The sequence below is a fragment of the Poecile atricapillus genome, chromosome 27 (genome assembly GCF_030490865.1).
Source record: "Poecile atricapillus isolate bPoeAtr1 chromosome 27, bPoeAtr1.hap1, whole genome shotgun sequence".
Taxonomy (NCBI): Eukaryota; Metazoa; Chordata; class Aves; order Passeriformes; family Paridae; genus Poecile; species Poecile atricapillus.
This window is the reverse complement of record NC_081275.1, coordinates 3,588,948-3,602,874: the sequence shown is the minus strand read 5'-3', so window position 1 is coordinate 3,602,874 and position 13,927 is coordinate 3,588,948. Positions and strand designations below refer to the sequence as shown.

The 13,927-nt window shown below is 52.4% G+C and overlaps 1 protein-coding gene across 1 annotated transcript; it reads right to left on the bottom strand.

The window, feature by feature from the left end:
- Positions 1-1,403: 1,403 nt before the first annotated feature.
- LOC131588701 (ubiquitin carboxyl-terminal hydrolase 42-like) lies at positions 1,404-5,703 on the bottom strand. The gene is made up of 11 exons (XM_058857625.1): positions 5,679-5,703; positions 4,902-5,102; positions 4,376-4,486; positions 4,197-4,290; positions 3,983-4,050; positions 3,754-3,824; positions 3,113-3,195; positions 2,754-2,865; positions 2,235-2,375; positions 1,914-2,014; positions 1,404-1,524 (listed from the first exon to the last, which is right to left on the bottom strand). Exons 1-11 carry the CDS (start codon positions 5,701-5,703, stop codon positions 1,404-1,406), a joined length of 1,128 nt encoding a protein of 375 aa, XP_058713608.1.
- Positions 5,704-13,927: the final 8,224 nt, after the last annotated feature.

The window sequence follows — 13,927 nt, the reverse complement described above, 5'->3', positions numbered from 1 at the left end:
TACAGGAATGACCAGCGTTCAGCCACTAACTTAACTTCTGCCTTTGCTGGTCTCCTTTCTCTGTGCTTACTTCCTCTTGGGAATTAGTAAGCCTTTTAGACTAGACTAATTAAAACTTTCTAGACTAGTCGTTGGCATCATCAGCCATAAAACTAAATTGTTCCCTCATCTTTGGGAATGGGTGTAGAAAACATGGACAGCTCTGCTAAAAAATGCAGTGCTAATTTCCCATTCTGCTTCAGCCAGCGCCACAATCTGCCCGCAGCAATCCTAGAGTGCCTCGAGTGCTTCCCTGACGTGCGTCTCTGGAGCACACAAACCCTCCTCTTCCTCAGTGAACGGTGGTGGGCTGAGAAACGCACGAACCGGCGGCCGACATCATAGCCCAGCTGTGGGCAGCTTCTCTGCTCCCTCAGCCTCAGTTGGAATTGCTCCCGAGCTGCCCTGAGCACACAAGCCTGCTGGAAGCTGGTGTTGGAGGGCCCAGAAGCTGCATTATCCAGCAGGGTTTCGTCACATCCTGGAGGATTTGTTCTCCTCCTCTTGCTCAGAGAGGGCTGCTGGTCTGTGCACTGCACAGAGTGGCCATGGAGGTCACAGCCTTGCTCTGGGGATCTTCTCTGCTCGCTCCACCAAGGTTGGGTTTGCTCTTGACCAGCCCAAACCCTGGGAACCTGCTTCAGGCTGGTGCTGGAGGGCCCTAGAACTTCACCATCAACAGGAGTTTGGTCACAACAGGGAGAATTCGTTGTCTCCCTCTTCCTCTTCCTTGATGAAGAGTTGAAGCCTGAGTGCTGCACAAAGCGGCTGCGGAGGTCGTAGCCGCTCCACACGGAACTGCTTGTCTCTTGCTGCATCAGCAGGGTTTCCTGACAAGCATCCCCAGGTCCACACGCCGACTCCAAGCTCCTGTTGGTAGGCCCTGAAGGTGCATCATCTATGGGATTGTGTCCACAACTTGGAGGAGGCCCTGTGGCGTCATCACAGCCTGTGGTGTCCATAACATAGCTGCAGGCTTCCTTGCCCCACAGTGGGGATCCGCTCTGCGCCTCCTCCTGGCCAGGATCTTCCACACTCAGCACCATGTCCTGGAAAGAGAGCTGTGCACAGTTCCTGCCCTTCTCTCCTGAAAGGGCCAGAGTCAGTGAAGGGGAAGCCACTGAAGCTCTGGGAGGGCACATTTCACAGCCTCCCAAAGGCCCTTCTGGAGGGCTGCCAAGGCCAAAGGGCCAAAGGCACACAAATGGCATGGATGCAGGTGGCATGCTTTGAGAGGAAGCAGCATTGTGGCTGTGAAGAATGCTGCAGGGTGCCAGGGGAAAAGGGAGAAATGCTTAGATCCTACAAAGAAATCCACAGCTCCTGTGGTGCCCTGACCCTCCTCCCCAGTTACCTTTGTCCTGTCAGGCAAAACCTGTGGGACAATAGAAGCCACCTGCTTGCTGCTGGCTGCCCACTGACTGAGGACGGATGGTGCATATGATGGTACTAGCGAGGAAGAAGCCTTTTGTCCAAGCCTCAGATCTGAGCATCTGGAGAAAAAAAGAGTGATCTCACTTTAGGGCTGTTGTTGCAGCCTCCTCTGGGCTTCAGTCATTTTCTTGGAGAGGTTTCTATGACAGAGAGACTTAGCCAAGGTCACAAATGAAAAGGTCAACCAGAGTATTCCCACCTGGCCTGCTCCTGTCCCAGCAAAATCTCATCCTTCTACCTTCTACAGCCTCCATTCCATAAATTCACACACTTGTTTGCCTTGGAAGGGACCTTAAAGCTCCTTTTGTTCCACTCCCTCTCATGGCCAGGAATACCTTACAATAGACCAGGATCCTCCAAGCCCCATCCAACCTGGCCTTGAACTCTTCCAGGGATGGGGCACCCACAGCTTCTTTGGGCAGCCTGTTCCATTGTCTCACCTGGCATAAAACAGCAGGTAGGCTTGCTGCCCGAGAGCTGTGTCAATGCTACGAAGCTCCACACACTCATCATCCATCTGGTACCACAGCCCGTTGCTGGCCTGTGAAAAATAAAGGCAAGGATCTCTGCATGGCTTCTCACCAAAAACACGGGCAGAAAACTACCTAACAAAGAGTGTGCCAAAAGAAATTCAGTGCAGCCCCTAAGGAGACCTTCTGGCCCAAAACCTTGGCTGTCGGTAATACCCACAGGAAAGTTCCTCTTCCCCAGCACGCCTTCTCCTCGTTGGGAAGGAAGGAGGGAAGGAAGTTGCTGTTTACCTTGGTGTAGCAGAAATAGTGTCCTTCATGGCAGCTGTCGCCACTGTGCACCAGGACAGCATACAGGGAGTAATAGAGGGGCTCTCCATCAGCCTCGGACATGTACGGGCGGAGATCCAGGTACTCGGGGTACTCCACAGCCTACAGAGACACCAGGAGGGCTCAGAGGTGACCCTGACCTGGGACAGAGAATAGCCTGCCACATCCAGGGGCCAGAGGTGTGGAAATACATCTTTGGGGCTCATGAGCAGCTGCTTTCTCGTAAAGCAAGGTGTAATGCCTTGGGTGGCAGGAAACTGCTCTTGGCCAAAGCAGCGCTGTGGGAGAAGAGCGCTGGCCTGTCTTCCCAAGGGAATTCATTTCTCCCAAGGAGAGAACACAACGAACCCAACTACATACCACTACCTGTACCTACAGACAACTACTACCCAACAACTAACATCACTAACGAGTGGCTTGTGACAAGCTCTAGGAAATCTACTCTAGGAAAAGAAAGCTGCACACCAGTTGTGTACACACCTTGTTCATCTTCCCACCGGTCAAACAGTCAAACCGTTTCAGACACACCGTCAGAACCTTGGGTGCACAGTGGATTGTGAACCTCTTGGAGGCAGCAACCTTCTCCTTACACCTTGAAAGCAAGCACAGACACAGCCCAGTGCTGAAATGCACCCAATCTTTGCCCAAGCTGGCCAGGCAACCTCTCCTGTCTCACACAGCTTTTGTTATTCTAAGGCTCTTCACTGCCATATTTACAAAAAGCTGCATCTCATCTGTGTGCAGTAAACCTGCACAAGAAGATGACTTCTCTTCAATGACATGCAGCCCCCTCCAACAGGATCCCGTCTTACTCTGCATGTTCTTAGTAATCATCTCACTTGCTGCATTTAAAGCAGTTTTCACCATCCAGCTGCTCAGGTGTCACAAACTCTTCCAGAGCTGCAGTGAGGGACGAGGCTGCCTGGAGGAGTGAGAAATGTGCACGCTGAGCTGCAGGAAATGCCCTCACCAAAGCATTTCCCAGAAGCTGACCAGAAAAGCCCTGTAGCTGATGCTGAAGAGACCCACCATGAACCTATCCAGAAGGAGGCAGAAAGAGAGTGCGACGCTGAACACCTCCCCGTCTCCCAGCAGCTCCTGGAGCTGTCAAGAACTCCGTCCCTGTGCCCCCGCTCAGTTCAACTAATGACAGTGTGCAGGGGCATCAGTGGTGCAAACAACAATTCAACCCATCAGCCTGGGAGCCAGACAGGTGTTACAGGAGGGCAGGCAAAGAGAAGAAGGATGACGATGTATCAAGGGTGCAAAGAGGATAATTGCTGTTTGTCCAGCTTAAAAACAGCACCTGCAGAGAGCCCAGTGCCACAGCCTCTGCAGGGGGACACTATCCAGTGCCCTTCCCACCCACCACCAAGACCTCTTGGGTTCACAGGCTATATTTTTAAGACAAATGTGTTGACTCTGGGAAGCTGCTGCAGGGCCTTGGGATGTCTTGAAGCACAACCGCAAAGCCTCTTACATTGATATCCAAAGGAACATCCAGGAAGGCCTCGTAGGAGTCAGAAACGGCTTTGCAGCTGAAGCAGGTGACTGGAAGGGAAAATCCAAATGCTCAGCAATGGCAAGCTGACTGGCATTGCCCATTTACACATTGCACCTGTCCCACCAGTCCCAGGACCAAGTGTCGAGCACAGGCAGACAGAAGGGCACGGGCAATGTCAAGGAGAGTAACAGCTGTGGAAACGTACCTCTGGATCTCAGAAAGCCCCCAAATATTTGATGGATGATGGTAGTGGATTCAGAAGAGAGGTCCAAGCTGGAAACAAGTGATAAGACACAGGGTTATCTCCTCCAAGTGTTTTGCTTGGCCTGAAAGCCCAGGGTTTAGGTTTCCCTTGATGGTGGCACATCAAGCAGTCCAAAGGGCTCCGAGCTTTGTGAGGGTGATTGCCTTGTGCTTACTCGCTGCTTGCGCTCAGACAAGCTCTCTGCATGGCATTGACTGTACAGCACAAGAAGTCATGGGCATCTTCCTGCATACCCAGCTGAAAATGTTCTCCTATGCCTAAGAAAGAAGAAGTTTGTCCTTGTCCCATACACAAAGGGAAGAAAACCTGTCAAAAGCACCTGCCATGACTTACGTCCAAAAGCCTTGAGGACAGCCCAAGGCACGATGGCACGGACAGGGGAATGGAAGACCTTGTTAACGTGTGCTTCCATGGTGCACATCATGCAGAAACCTTGCTGCTGACCTGAACAGAGACACAGGGAAAGTCTTTAGGTTAGCCAAATAGCCACAGCAGTGGGATCCTCCTCCTCTTTCACTCCAGCACAATACTCCACTCCTCCCAACAACCCAACGATCCCAGGACATTTTAGTGTGCGGAAAATGTTCTTAAGAGGGATGCTGGACCAACAGTTTTCTGTGCAATAAGCCAGGAGGCTTTAACTTGCCGGAATAAAGACTTGCAGCTAGAAAGAGGTGTCTTCATGAAGGGTAAGACAGCTGGCAAGGGCAAGTGGCTTCTATAGAGGCTTGAGTGTTCAAAGAACATCAACTCATGGGGCTGACAAAGGGCTGCTGTTCTCCTAAATCTAACTCCAGGTTCTGGGAATCTTTGGTATTTGATGAACACATATTCAGGAGAGGTTCCCAAAAGCACTCACAGGCCTTGCTGTGCTCTCGGGACAGCAGGTAGTTGGCCAGTGGCGGGGTGTAGGTCAAACACTGCAGGACAGCGTTGAGGAAGCACGTGTTGCCCACATTGAACAGCCCCGCTCCAGCACTCTGCTGCTGCTGCCAGACCATGTAAATCTTCTCTGGTGGAAACAGGATCCTTTCTGGGGGAGCTATTCCCTCAGCAATGACTGCAGAGAAATTCCATTCGAAAAGAGACGAGGTACAGAAGCAGATTTAAACTTGGACTTTTCTACACAAGCAGCCAGGATAACCAGCTCAAACCTTCAACTCCGTGTCAGGGGAAGCCTAGAGCTGCCATTGAAATTTACTGGGTCGGAAAAGTCTCTTCCCCTGCTTGCTTTGCCAAGAGTCTAACAGACCCCAGCTCTGATTTCTGGGCCTCCAGGTATCTTCCTTTCTCACCAGAGCTGGAGACTGCATTTACCAAGTCAAGTTTTCCCTGGTCGTAACTAATTGTAACTTGTTGAAAAAAGGCAAGTACTGAAAAAAAAAGGGTAACTCAAGGATGTCAGCCCTCTCTATAAACAATCCTGTTTCAAAGTCTTGTGCACACTGAGAAAGGAGAGACAAAAGGTGCTTTCCTGTCACTAAACATAAACACCTGGGTCAGTCTGCCTGCTCTCAGGAAACATCCCAGAGTTCACTCTGGGTTCTGAGCACATCATTCTGGGATCTGACCACCAGTCATGTCACTTGTCTGGGGATTCACAAGGTCCAAACCTGACCGTGAAGCTGTTACTCACAGAAATCGTTCCCTCTTGTGGCCATTGCGTCTCTCAGGAACAGAGGGCAAAGCTCTGGAAGACCAAGGACATATCAGGACATTCTCCAGAAAGAGACCAGTGTCAATCCCATCACATGATTGCAAAGAAATTACCCTAGCTCACCAAAAGTATAAAAACTCCAAATAAATCAAACCTAGAGAGCAGCATTTGCCATCAACAGTTTCAGTGCTGCTTGTACCAGCTGCTGAACTGCAGGCTCCCATCTTTGTGACCAGTGACAGAGCCCCAGTTCACAGGAGTGTCAAAGGTCCTTCTGAAGTGCTCCAGTGCATGGTACCTTCTCTGAAGAGGCCCTGCTGCTCCTGCTGCTGCTGCTGCTGTCACTGCATCAGCAGCAGAGCTCTCTGGCTTTCCCACCTCTTCCACAGGAGTGACCGGCTTTCAGCCACTAACTTAACTACTGCCTTTGTTGCTCTCCTTTTTCTGTCTTGCTTCCCCTCCTGTGGCAGCCAGCGTGGGCTTTTTGCCACTCTGGGCCGAGCCCAGCCCCTCAGACTACAGTCACTACTTACCGACTTACTACACACTTACTACAGACTACTTAGGTATCCCAGGCTATAGTAAAGGAAAGGGAATCAGCCAGTAAGAACTCTGGCCTAGCCTGTATCTGGGCAGCCTACAACTGTGTAAGAGCTCAGCCTTCAATTAGGAAGGTGTAAATCAGCCTAGACTTTATCCCACATCTCCTTCCTCTAGGAGCTATCCCAAGCCTCAAATCATCCTTACCTCTGAGAGGATGAAAGCTGAAGAGGACACTATACAATACTATCTAACTACTTGTCTAAATACTTGTCGAACTACTTGTAGAACTACTTATCTAAATACTTGTCTAAATAGTTGTCTAAAAGACAAGCACAAAAGAGCAGCAAAGGAAGCAGCTGACTGATCCTGAAGACCAGCTCCTTCACTCTCCTGCGCTCAGCCCACCGAGCATTGGGTAGGTGAGTTCACTGTCACTGGAGAGGTGCCACATGCTCTGCCCCTCTGTGACATGGGGGCCACACAGGGATGTGTCCCCTTGACGTCACAGAACCACATGGCTCCTGGCCACAGGAACCCACATGGCTCCTCGCACAGGTGGAACTCGCTGGAACTCCCCCTGTGCTGCTGATGATGAGGGGTTCACTGCCTGCAGAGCTGCCACTCCTTCCCCAAAGCACAGAGCCCAGTGAGTACAGGCCTGCCCACAGCTGTCACAAGCCTGCTCACACTTCTGTCTGCCACACAGGCTGCTGAGGAATTCTGTTGCACTCCTCCCAGGCACAGTCCTGTGCCTCTGAGACTCATGTGGCAAAGCACACAAGCTCTCACAGGGTCATTTCCAGTGAATTTTATCTGCCCTCAACATACACCCACAGGCTGACCCTGGACTGCTACCACCAGAGAGACCCTCTAAAGGCTGCGCTGGGTGAACCTCGGCTGCCAGGCCCCCACACAGCTGCTGCCTCTCTTGGGCAACTTTTTAGCAGCTTCACATTTACTTCTTCCTCCAGCCTGGCTTAGGCTAGGTTTGAGCAGACAAAGCTTTAGCCAGATTGCCACTCAAGATTGCTGGAGGCAGTTTTGTTCCTGCTGCACCTGACCCACGTGGTTTGGGGCCATGCTCTGGACGCCTGCAGTTCTGAGCAGCCTCTGAGCAGTCAGGCACTTGGTGCTCCTCGTGCTCCAAGGTTGCAGCTGGTTGCTATTCACCCCTGATGCCTTAGGATTTTAGCTTCTCTATTTTTTGTGTATTTGTAATCCTGCGATTCTTCAGTGTATAACTCTAAACTCCATATACAATGTCAGCTGACGCTTTCCCATTTTGGTCAGACAAAACAATTCCTCTCTAGGCCTGCGAATCAAGGAAACCTCACTGCCTCAGGCCCTGAGAGAGGGAAACTAAAGTGAGTTGGGGAGAACAAACTGGGGAAAAATTACTTCATTACCTGAAGCTGTAAATGGAAGATTAACCAGTTTTGGGTGTAGCCCCTGTGGGGGCTTTGTCTGCCTGAAATGTACCTGAAGGCCCTTCAATAAACAGAACTGCTTTGTATTCCCTTGATTTTGTCTGGCCTCTGTTTTCACATAGTCCCAAAAGGCATCACCCCTATTTGAACTGCCTGCTTTGGCCCCTGCCCAGCCTGGGCCAGCAAGTTTCACCAAGTTCTATCACAAGGCAGTGACACACTGCAACAGCAAAGATGGATTTTTGGAGATCAGGGCCCACCAAACACTCTCCCCTGCTGGGGAGAGCCTGAGGCACAGGCAGGAGGGACCAGAACCACCAAGGCAGCACTGGAATAATTTATTTCATTTGCATTGATGTTAATTTAGGAATTATGCTTTCAGCCTCACTTCCAACTAGGCAACAGTTGCCCTTTTTCCCTGCAAGTCCTACGGCAGCCTCAGATGAGGATCCAAAAACCTGTGTGGGCAATGTCACTTCAGCTGTGACACAGCTGTGCCCGCCGGCGCTGCAAGGTGGGGCTCCTGTGGGAACAGCTCCAGCTCCTGCATGGCCCCGAGCCCTCTTGCCCGGAACACCTCTCGCCACAGGGAACAAGTCTGAGATTTACAAACCTCTACACAACAGCGTACAGGGCCCCTCAAGAGGCCCGCCTGCCCCCTGAGGGGAACCCGCCCAGGCTGGCACCGCGGCCCTTCAGCCCCCTGAGGGGAACCTGCCCAGGCTGGCACCAGGGGTCCCTTCTGCCCCCTCAGGGAGACATGGCCAGGATGACACCGAGGCCCTTCAGCCCTTTCAGGGGAACCGCAGAAGCACCGGGCTCTTTTGGGGAACTGGGGCTCTTTTCGGGGCTCTTTTGGGGAACTGGGGCTCTTTTTGGGGCTCTTTTGAGAGCTCAGCTGGAGCCTTGCTCAGAGGCACTGTGAGAGGCCCAGCAGCACGGAGCCTGTGTGGGGAATGTAACTTCAGCTGTGACAAAGCTGTGCCCGCCGGCGCTGCAAGGTGGGGCTCCTGTGGGAACTGCTCCAGCTCCTGCATGGCCCCGAGCCCTCTTGCCCGGAACACCTCTCGCCACAGGGAACAAGTCTGAGATTTACAAACCTCTACACAACAGCGTACAGGGCCCCTCAAGAGGCCCGCCTGCCCCCTGAGGGGAACCCGCCCAGGCTGGCACCGCGGCCCTTCAGCCCCCTGAGGGGAACCCGCCCAGGCTGGCACCGCGGCCCTTCAGCCCCCTGAGGGGAACCTGCGAGGGCTGGCACCAGGGGTCCCTTCTGCCCCCTCAGGGAGACATGGCCAGGCTGACACCAGGTGTGAGAGGCCCAGCAGCACGGAGCCAGCCTGGCCGGTGCAGGGGGGCACGGAGCAGGACACAGAATCTGTCACAGACAGGAGCCACTGGCCACAACAGCAAATGAGGGAGTCTTCCTCTCCCTGCAGGTCAGAGGGAGCACTGGATGTGCTCAGCAGCGTTCCATGCCACTGGAAGGTGGAGGTGGAGATTGGAACAGCCTGGGAAGGGACTGGCTGCAGCAGGGGAAGGCTGGACACTGCAGTGCTCAGTGTGACATGGAGCTGTGGCAGGCCTGCTCAATGCAGGTCAGAGGCTCTGGCCCCTCTGCTTGGAAGCTCAGGTCACCTCAGGGGCTGGAGCCCAGCTGGAGTCAGGAGAGGCTGTGCTCAGCAGTGCTTCTGGAATTGAGAATCTCTCTTTGGTTCCCTTGTGGTTCACAAGCCGCTTCCCAAGCAGCACGGAGAAAGCCACCTCTGCATTTAGTGTACTTTCTTTAATACTAAAAACAGGAGACCCTCCTTGCTCAAGCCATTCCTGGTGAGGAGTAAACAGGACACGGCTGCAGCAGCTCAATCCCTGCCCAGGCACAGTGTTCTGCTCCAGCTGGCACAGCTCCCTGAGCACCCCCTGACTCACAGCCCATGGCTTCAGACTGTAAAAGCCCTGTCCTGCTCTTTAACAGGACACACTTCTAACATTCCCCTTCTCAGAGTGTGGTGGGAGATTCCTCCCTTCACTGGGGACACCCAGCGAGGTTCCACCTTGAGACTGAGAAAAAGAGACTTATTCAGGGTCCTGGGCAAGGACGAGCAGTATCAGTCTCAAGATTTATTTTCCTAGCTTTAATATAATTATTTCAATATGGCTTCCAAATACTGGGCTGTATAAGTAGCAATAATTACCTACACTGTGGATTAAAGAATAAATAATAATGGAGGAAGAAAGAATTATTCAGCCTTCCAGTCTAGCCTAATTAAAGCCTTTTGGTCTAGTCAGTAGTATTAGCATCCATTAGAATAAATTGTTCCCTCATTTTTGGGAAGGGGTGTAGAAAACAAGGACACCTTTGCTAAAAAACGCAGTGCTAATTTTCCATTCTGCTTCAGCCAGCACCACAATCTGCCACCAGCACTCCTAGAGTGTCCCGAGTGCTTCCCTGACGTGCGTCTCTGGGGCACACAAACCCTCCTTTTCCTCACTGAACGGTGGTGAAACACACAAACCGGCAGCAGAAATCATAGCCCAGCTGTGGGCAGCTTCTCTGCTCCCTCAGCCTCAGTCAGAATTGCTCCCGAGCAGCCCTGAACACGTGAGCCTGTTTGAAGCTGGTGTTGGAGGGCCCTGAAGTGACGCTGTACTGCACCGGAGCTCCGGCTGGCTCTACGGTGGTCTTTGCACTCCGGCTCAGATGAACGCCAGGAGTGGGGAATCACTGGGGAGTAGGCTTTTCCCTCAGTGACCCCTCCAGAGTCTTGGGCTACTCCAGGCTCTGTGGTGCACGGCGTCAGGTGTGCAGACAAGAAAGCAGAGGAGTCTCTCTTGGATTGTAGTTCCCAGCAATGGTTTTATTAGGTCGGGGAAACGAGGCGTCCACACTCCAAGGGATCCAGGTCCAAGAGAGCCCTGAGCATTGCTGTGCAAGGAGTTAAGTATGGACCGACCTCCAGGGGAGGGTACCAACTGTAGACCAATGGGGAATCTTGAGAGGAGGAGTAAGGGGAAAGGATCACACCTTCCATACTAATAGGGATTCACAGAGGGAGGGAGCAAGATACAGTAACCAGTGGGGCATGGAGGTATAATTGATTGATACAGAAGGCTCTGAAAGAAGGGGTGGGGTTTACAATGATGGATAGGGGGTAGGGGCAGGGCTAAGGTGATTAACAGGGAACATTCAGGTAAAATACGAGGGGTTTACATAACTGACAACTGGGGCCTAACCAATACAATCAACAGGGGGGAAGAAGAATGTCCTAACAAGCTTCAACAAATCCTTAACCAAACTAAATAAATGAACTACAACCCTAAAGCTGCACGGTCCACTGGGGCTTTGTCACATCCGGGAGGATTTGGTCTCCTCCTCTTGCTCAGAGAGCGAGGATGGTCTGTGCACTGCACAGACCAGCCATGGAGGTCACAGCCCTGCTCTGGGGATCTTCTCTGCTCTCCACCGTGGTTGGATTTCCTCTTGACCAGCCTTAAGCATGAGAGCCTGCTTCAAGCTGCTGCAGGAGGGCCCTCGAACTGAACTGTCAACAGGAGGTGTGGTCACAACAGGGAGAATTTATTTTCTGCTGTGGAGGTCGTAGCCGCTCCACACGGAACTGCTTGTCTCTTTCTGCCTCAGCAGGGTTTCCTCCCAAGCATCCCCAGGTCCACAGGCCGACTCCAAGCTCCTGTTGGAAGGCCCTGAAGGTGCATCATCCACATGCTGATCATGGCCAAAACTTGGAGGGCCCGTGTTCCTCCCTGTGGCGTCATCACAGCCTGTGGTGTCCATAACATAGCTGCAGGCTTCCTTGCCCCACAGTGGGGATCCGCTCTGCGCCTCCTCCTGGCCAGGATCTTCCACACTCAGCACCATGTCCTGGAAAGAGAGCTGTGCACAGTTCCTGCCCTTCTCTCCTGAAAGGGCCAGAGTCAGTGAAGGGGAAGCCACTGAAGCTCTGGGAGGGCACATTTCACAGCCTCCCAAAGGCCCTTCTGGAGGGCTGCCAAGGCCAAAGGGCCAAAGGCACACAAATGGCATGGATGCAGGTGGCATGCTTTGAGAGGAAGCAGCATTGTGGCTGTGAAGAATGCTGCAGGGTGCCAGGGGAAAAGGGAGAAATGCTTAGATCCTACAAAGAAATCCACAGCTCCTGTGGTGCCCTGACCCTCCTCCCCAGTTACCTTTGTCCTGTCAGGCAAAACCTGTGGGACAATAGAAGCCACCTGCTTGCTGCTGGCTGCCCACTGACTGAGGACGGATGGTGCATATGATGGTACTAGCGAGGAAGAAGCCTTTTGTCCAAGCCTCAGATCTGAGCATCTGGAGAAAAAAAGAGTGATCTCACTTTAGGGCTGTTGTTGCAGCCTCCTCTGGGCTTCAGTCATTTTCTTGGAGAGGTTTCTATGACAGAGAGACTTAGCCAAGGTCACAAATGAAAAGGTCAACCAGAGTATTCCCACCTGGCCTGCTCCTGTCCCAGCAAAATCTCATCCTTCTACCTTCTACAGCCTCCATTCCATAAATTCACACACTTGTTTGCCTTGGAAGGGACCTTAAAGCTCCTTTTGTTCCACTCCCTCTCATGGCCAGGAATACCTTACAATAGACCAGGATCCTCCAAGCCCCATCCAACCTGGCCTTGAACTCTTCCAGGGATGGGGCACCCACAGCTTCTTTGGGCAGCCTGTTCCATTGTCTCACCTGGCATAAAACAGCAGGTAGGCTTGCTGCCCGAGAGCTGTGTCAATGCTACGAAGCTCCACACACTCATCATCCATCTGGTACCACAGCCCGTTGCTGGCCTGTGAAAAATAAAGGCAAGGATCTCTGCATGGCTTCTCACCAAAAACACGGGCAGAAAACTACCTAACAAAGAGTGTGCCAAAAGAAATCCAGTGCAGCCCCTAAGGAGACCTTCTGGCCCAAAACCTTGGCTGTCAGTAATACCCACAGGAAAGTTCCTCTTCCCCAGCACGCCTTCTCCTCGTTGGGAAGGAAGGAAGGAAGGAAGGAAGTTGCTGTTTACCTTGGTGTAGCAGAAATAGTGTCCTTCATGGCAGCTGTCGCCACTGTGCACCAGGACAGCATACAGGGAGTAATAGAGGGGCTCTCCATCGGCCTCGGACATGTACGGGCGGAGATCCAGGTACTCGGGGTACTCCACAGCCTACAGAGACACCAGGAGGGCTCAGAGGTGACCCTGACCTGGGACAGAGAATAGCCTGCCACATCCAGGGGCCAGAGGTGTGGAAATACATCTTTGGGGCTCATGAGCAGCTGCTTTCTCGTAAAGCAAGGTGTAATGCCTTGGGTGGCAGGAAACTGCTCTTGGCCAAAGCAGCGCTGTGGGAGAAGAGCGCTGGCCTGTCTTCCCAAGGGAATTCATTTCTCCCAAGGAGAGAACACAACGAACCCAACTACATACCACTACCTGTACCTACAGACAACTACTACCCAACAACTAACATCACTAACGAGTGGCTTGTGACAAGCTCTAGGAAATCTACTCTAGGAAAAGAAAGCTGCACACCAGTTGTGTACACACCTTGTTCATCTTCCCGCCGGTCAAACAGTCAAACCGTTTCAGACACACCGTCAGAACCTTAGGTGCACAGTGGAGGCAGCAACCTTCTCCTTACACCTTGAAAGCAAGCACAGACACAGCCCAGTGCTGAAATGCACCCAATCTTTGCCCAAGCTGGCCAGCCAACCTCTCCTGTCTCACACAGCTTTTGTTATTCTAAGGCTCTTCACTGCCATATTTACAAAAAGCTGCATCTCATCTGTGTGCAGTAAACCTGCACAAGAAGATGACTTCTCTTCAATGACATGCAGCCCCCTCCAACAGGATCCCGTCTTACTCTGCATGTTCTTAGTAATCATCTCACTTGTTGCATTTAAAGCAGTTTTCACCATCCAGCTGCTCAGGTGTCACAAACTCTTCCAGAGCTTCAGTGAGGGACGAGGCTGCCTGGAGGAGTGAGAAATGTGCACGCTGAGCTGCAGGAAATGCCCTCACCAAAGCATTTCCCAGAAGCTGACCAGAAAAGCCCTGTAGCTGATGCTGAACAGACCCACCATGAACCTATCCAGAAGGAGGCAGAAAGAGAGTGCGACGCTGAACACCTCCCCGTCTCCCAGCAGCTCCTGGAGCTGTCAAGAGCTCCGTCCCTGTGCCCCCGCTCAGTTCAACTAATGACAGTGTGCAGGGGCATCAGTGGTGCAAACAACAATTCAACCCATCAGCCTGGGAG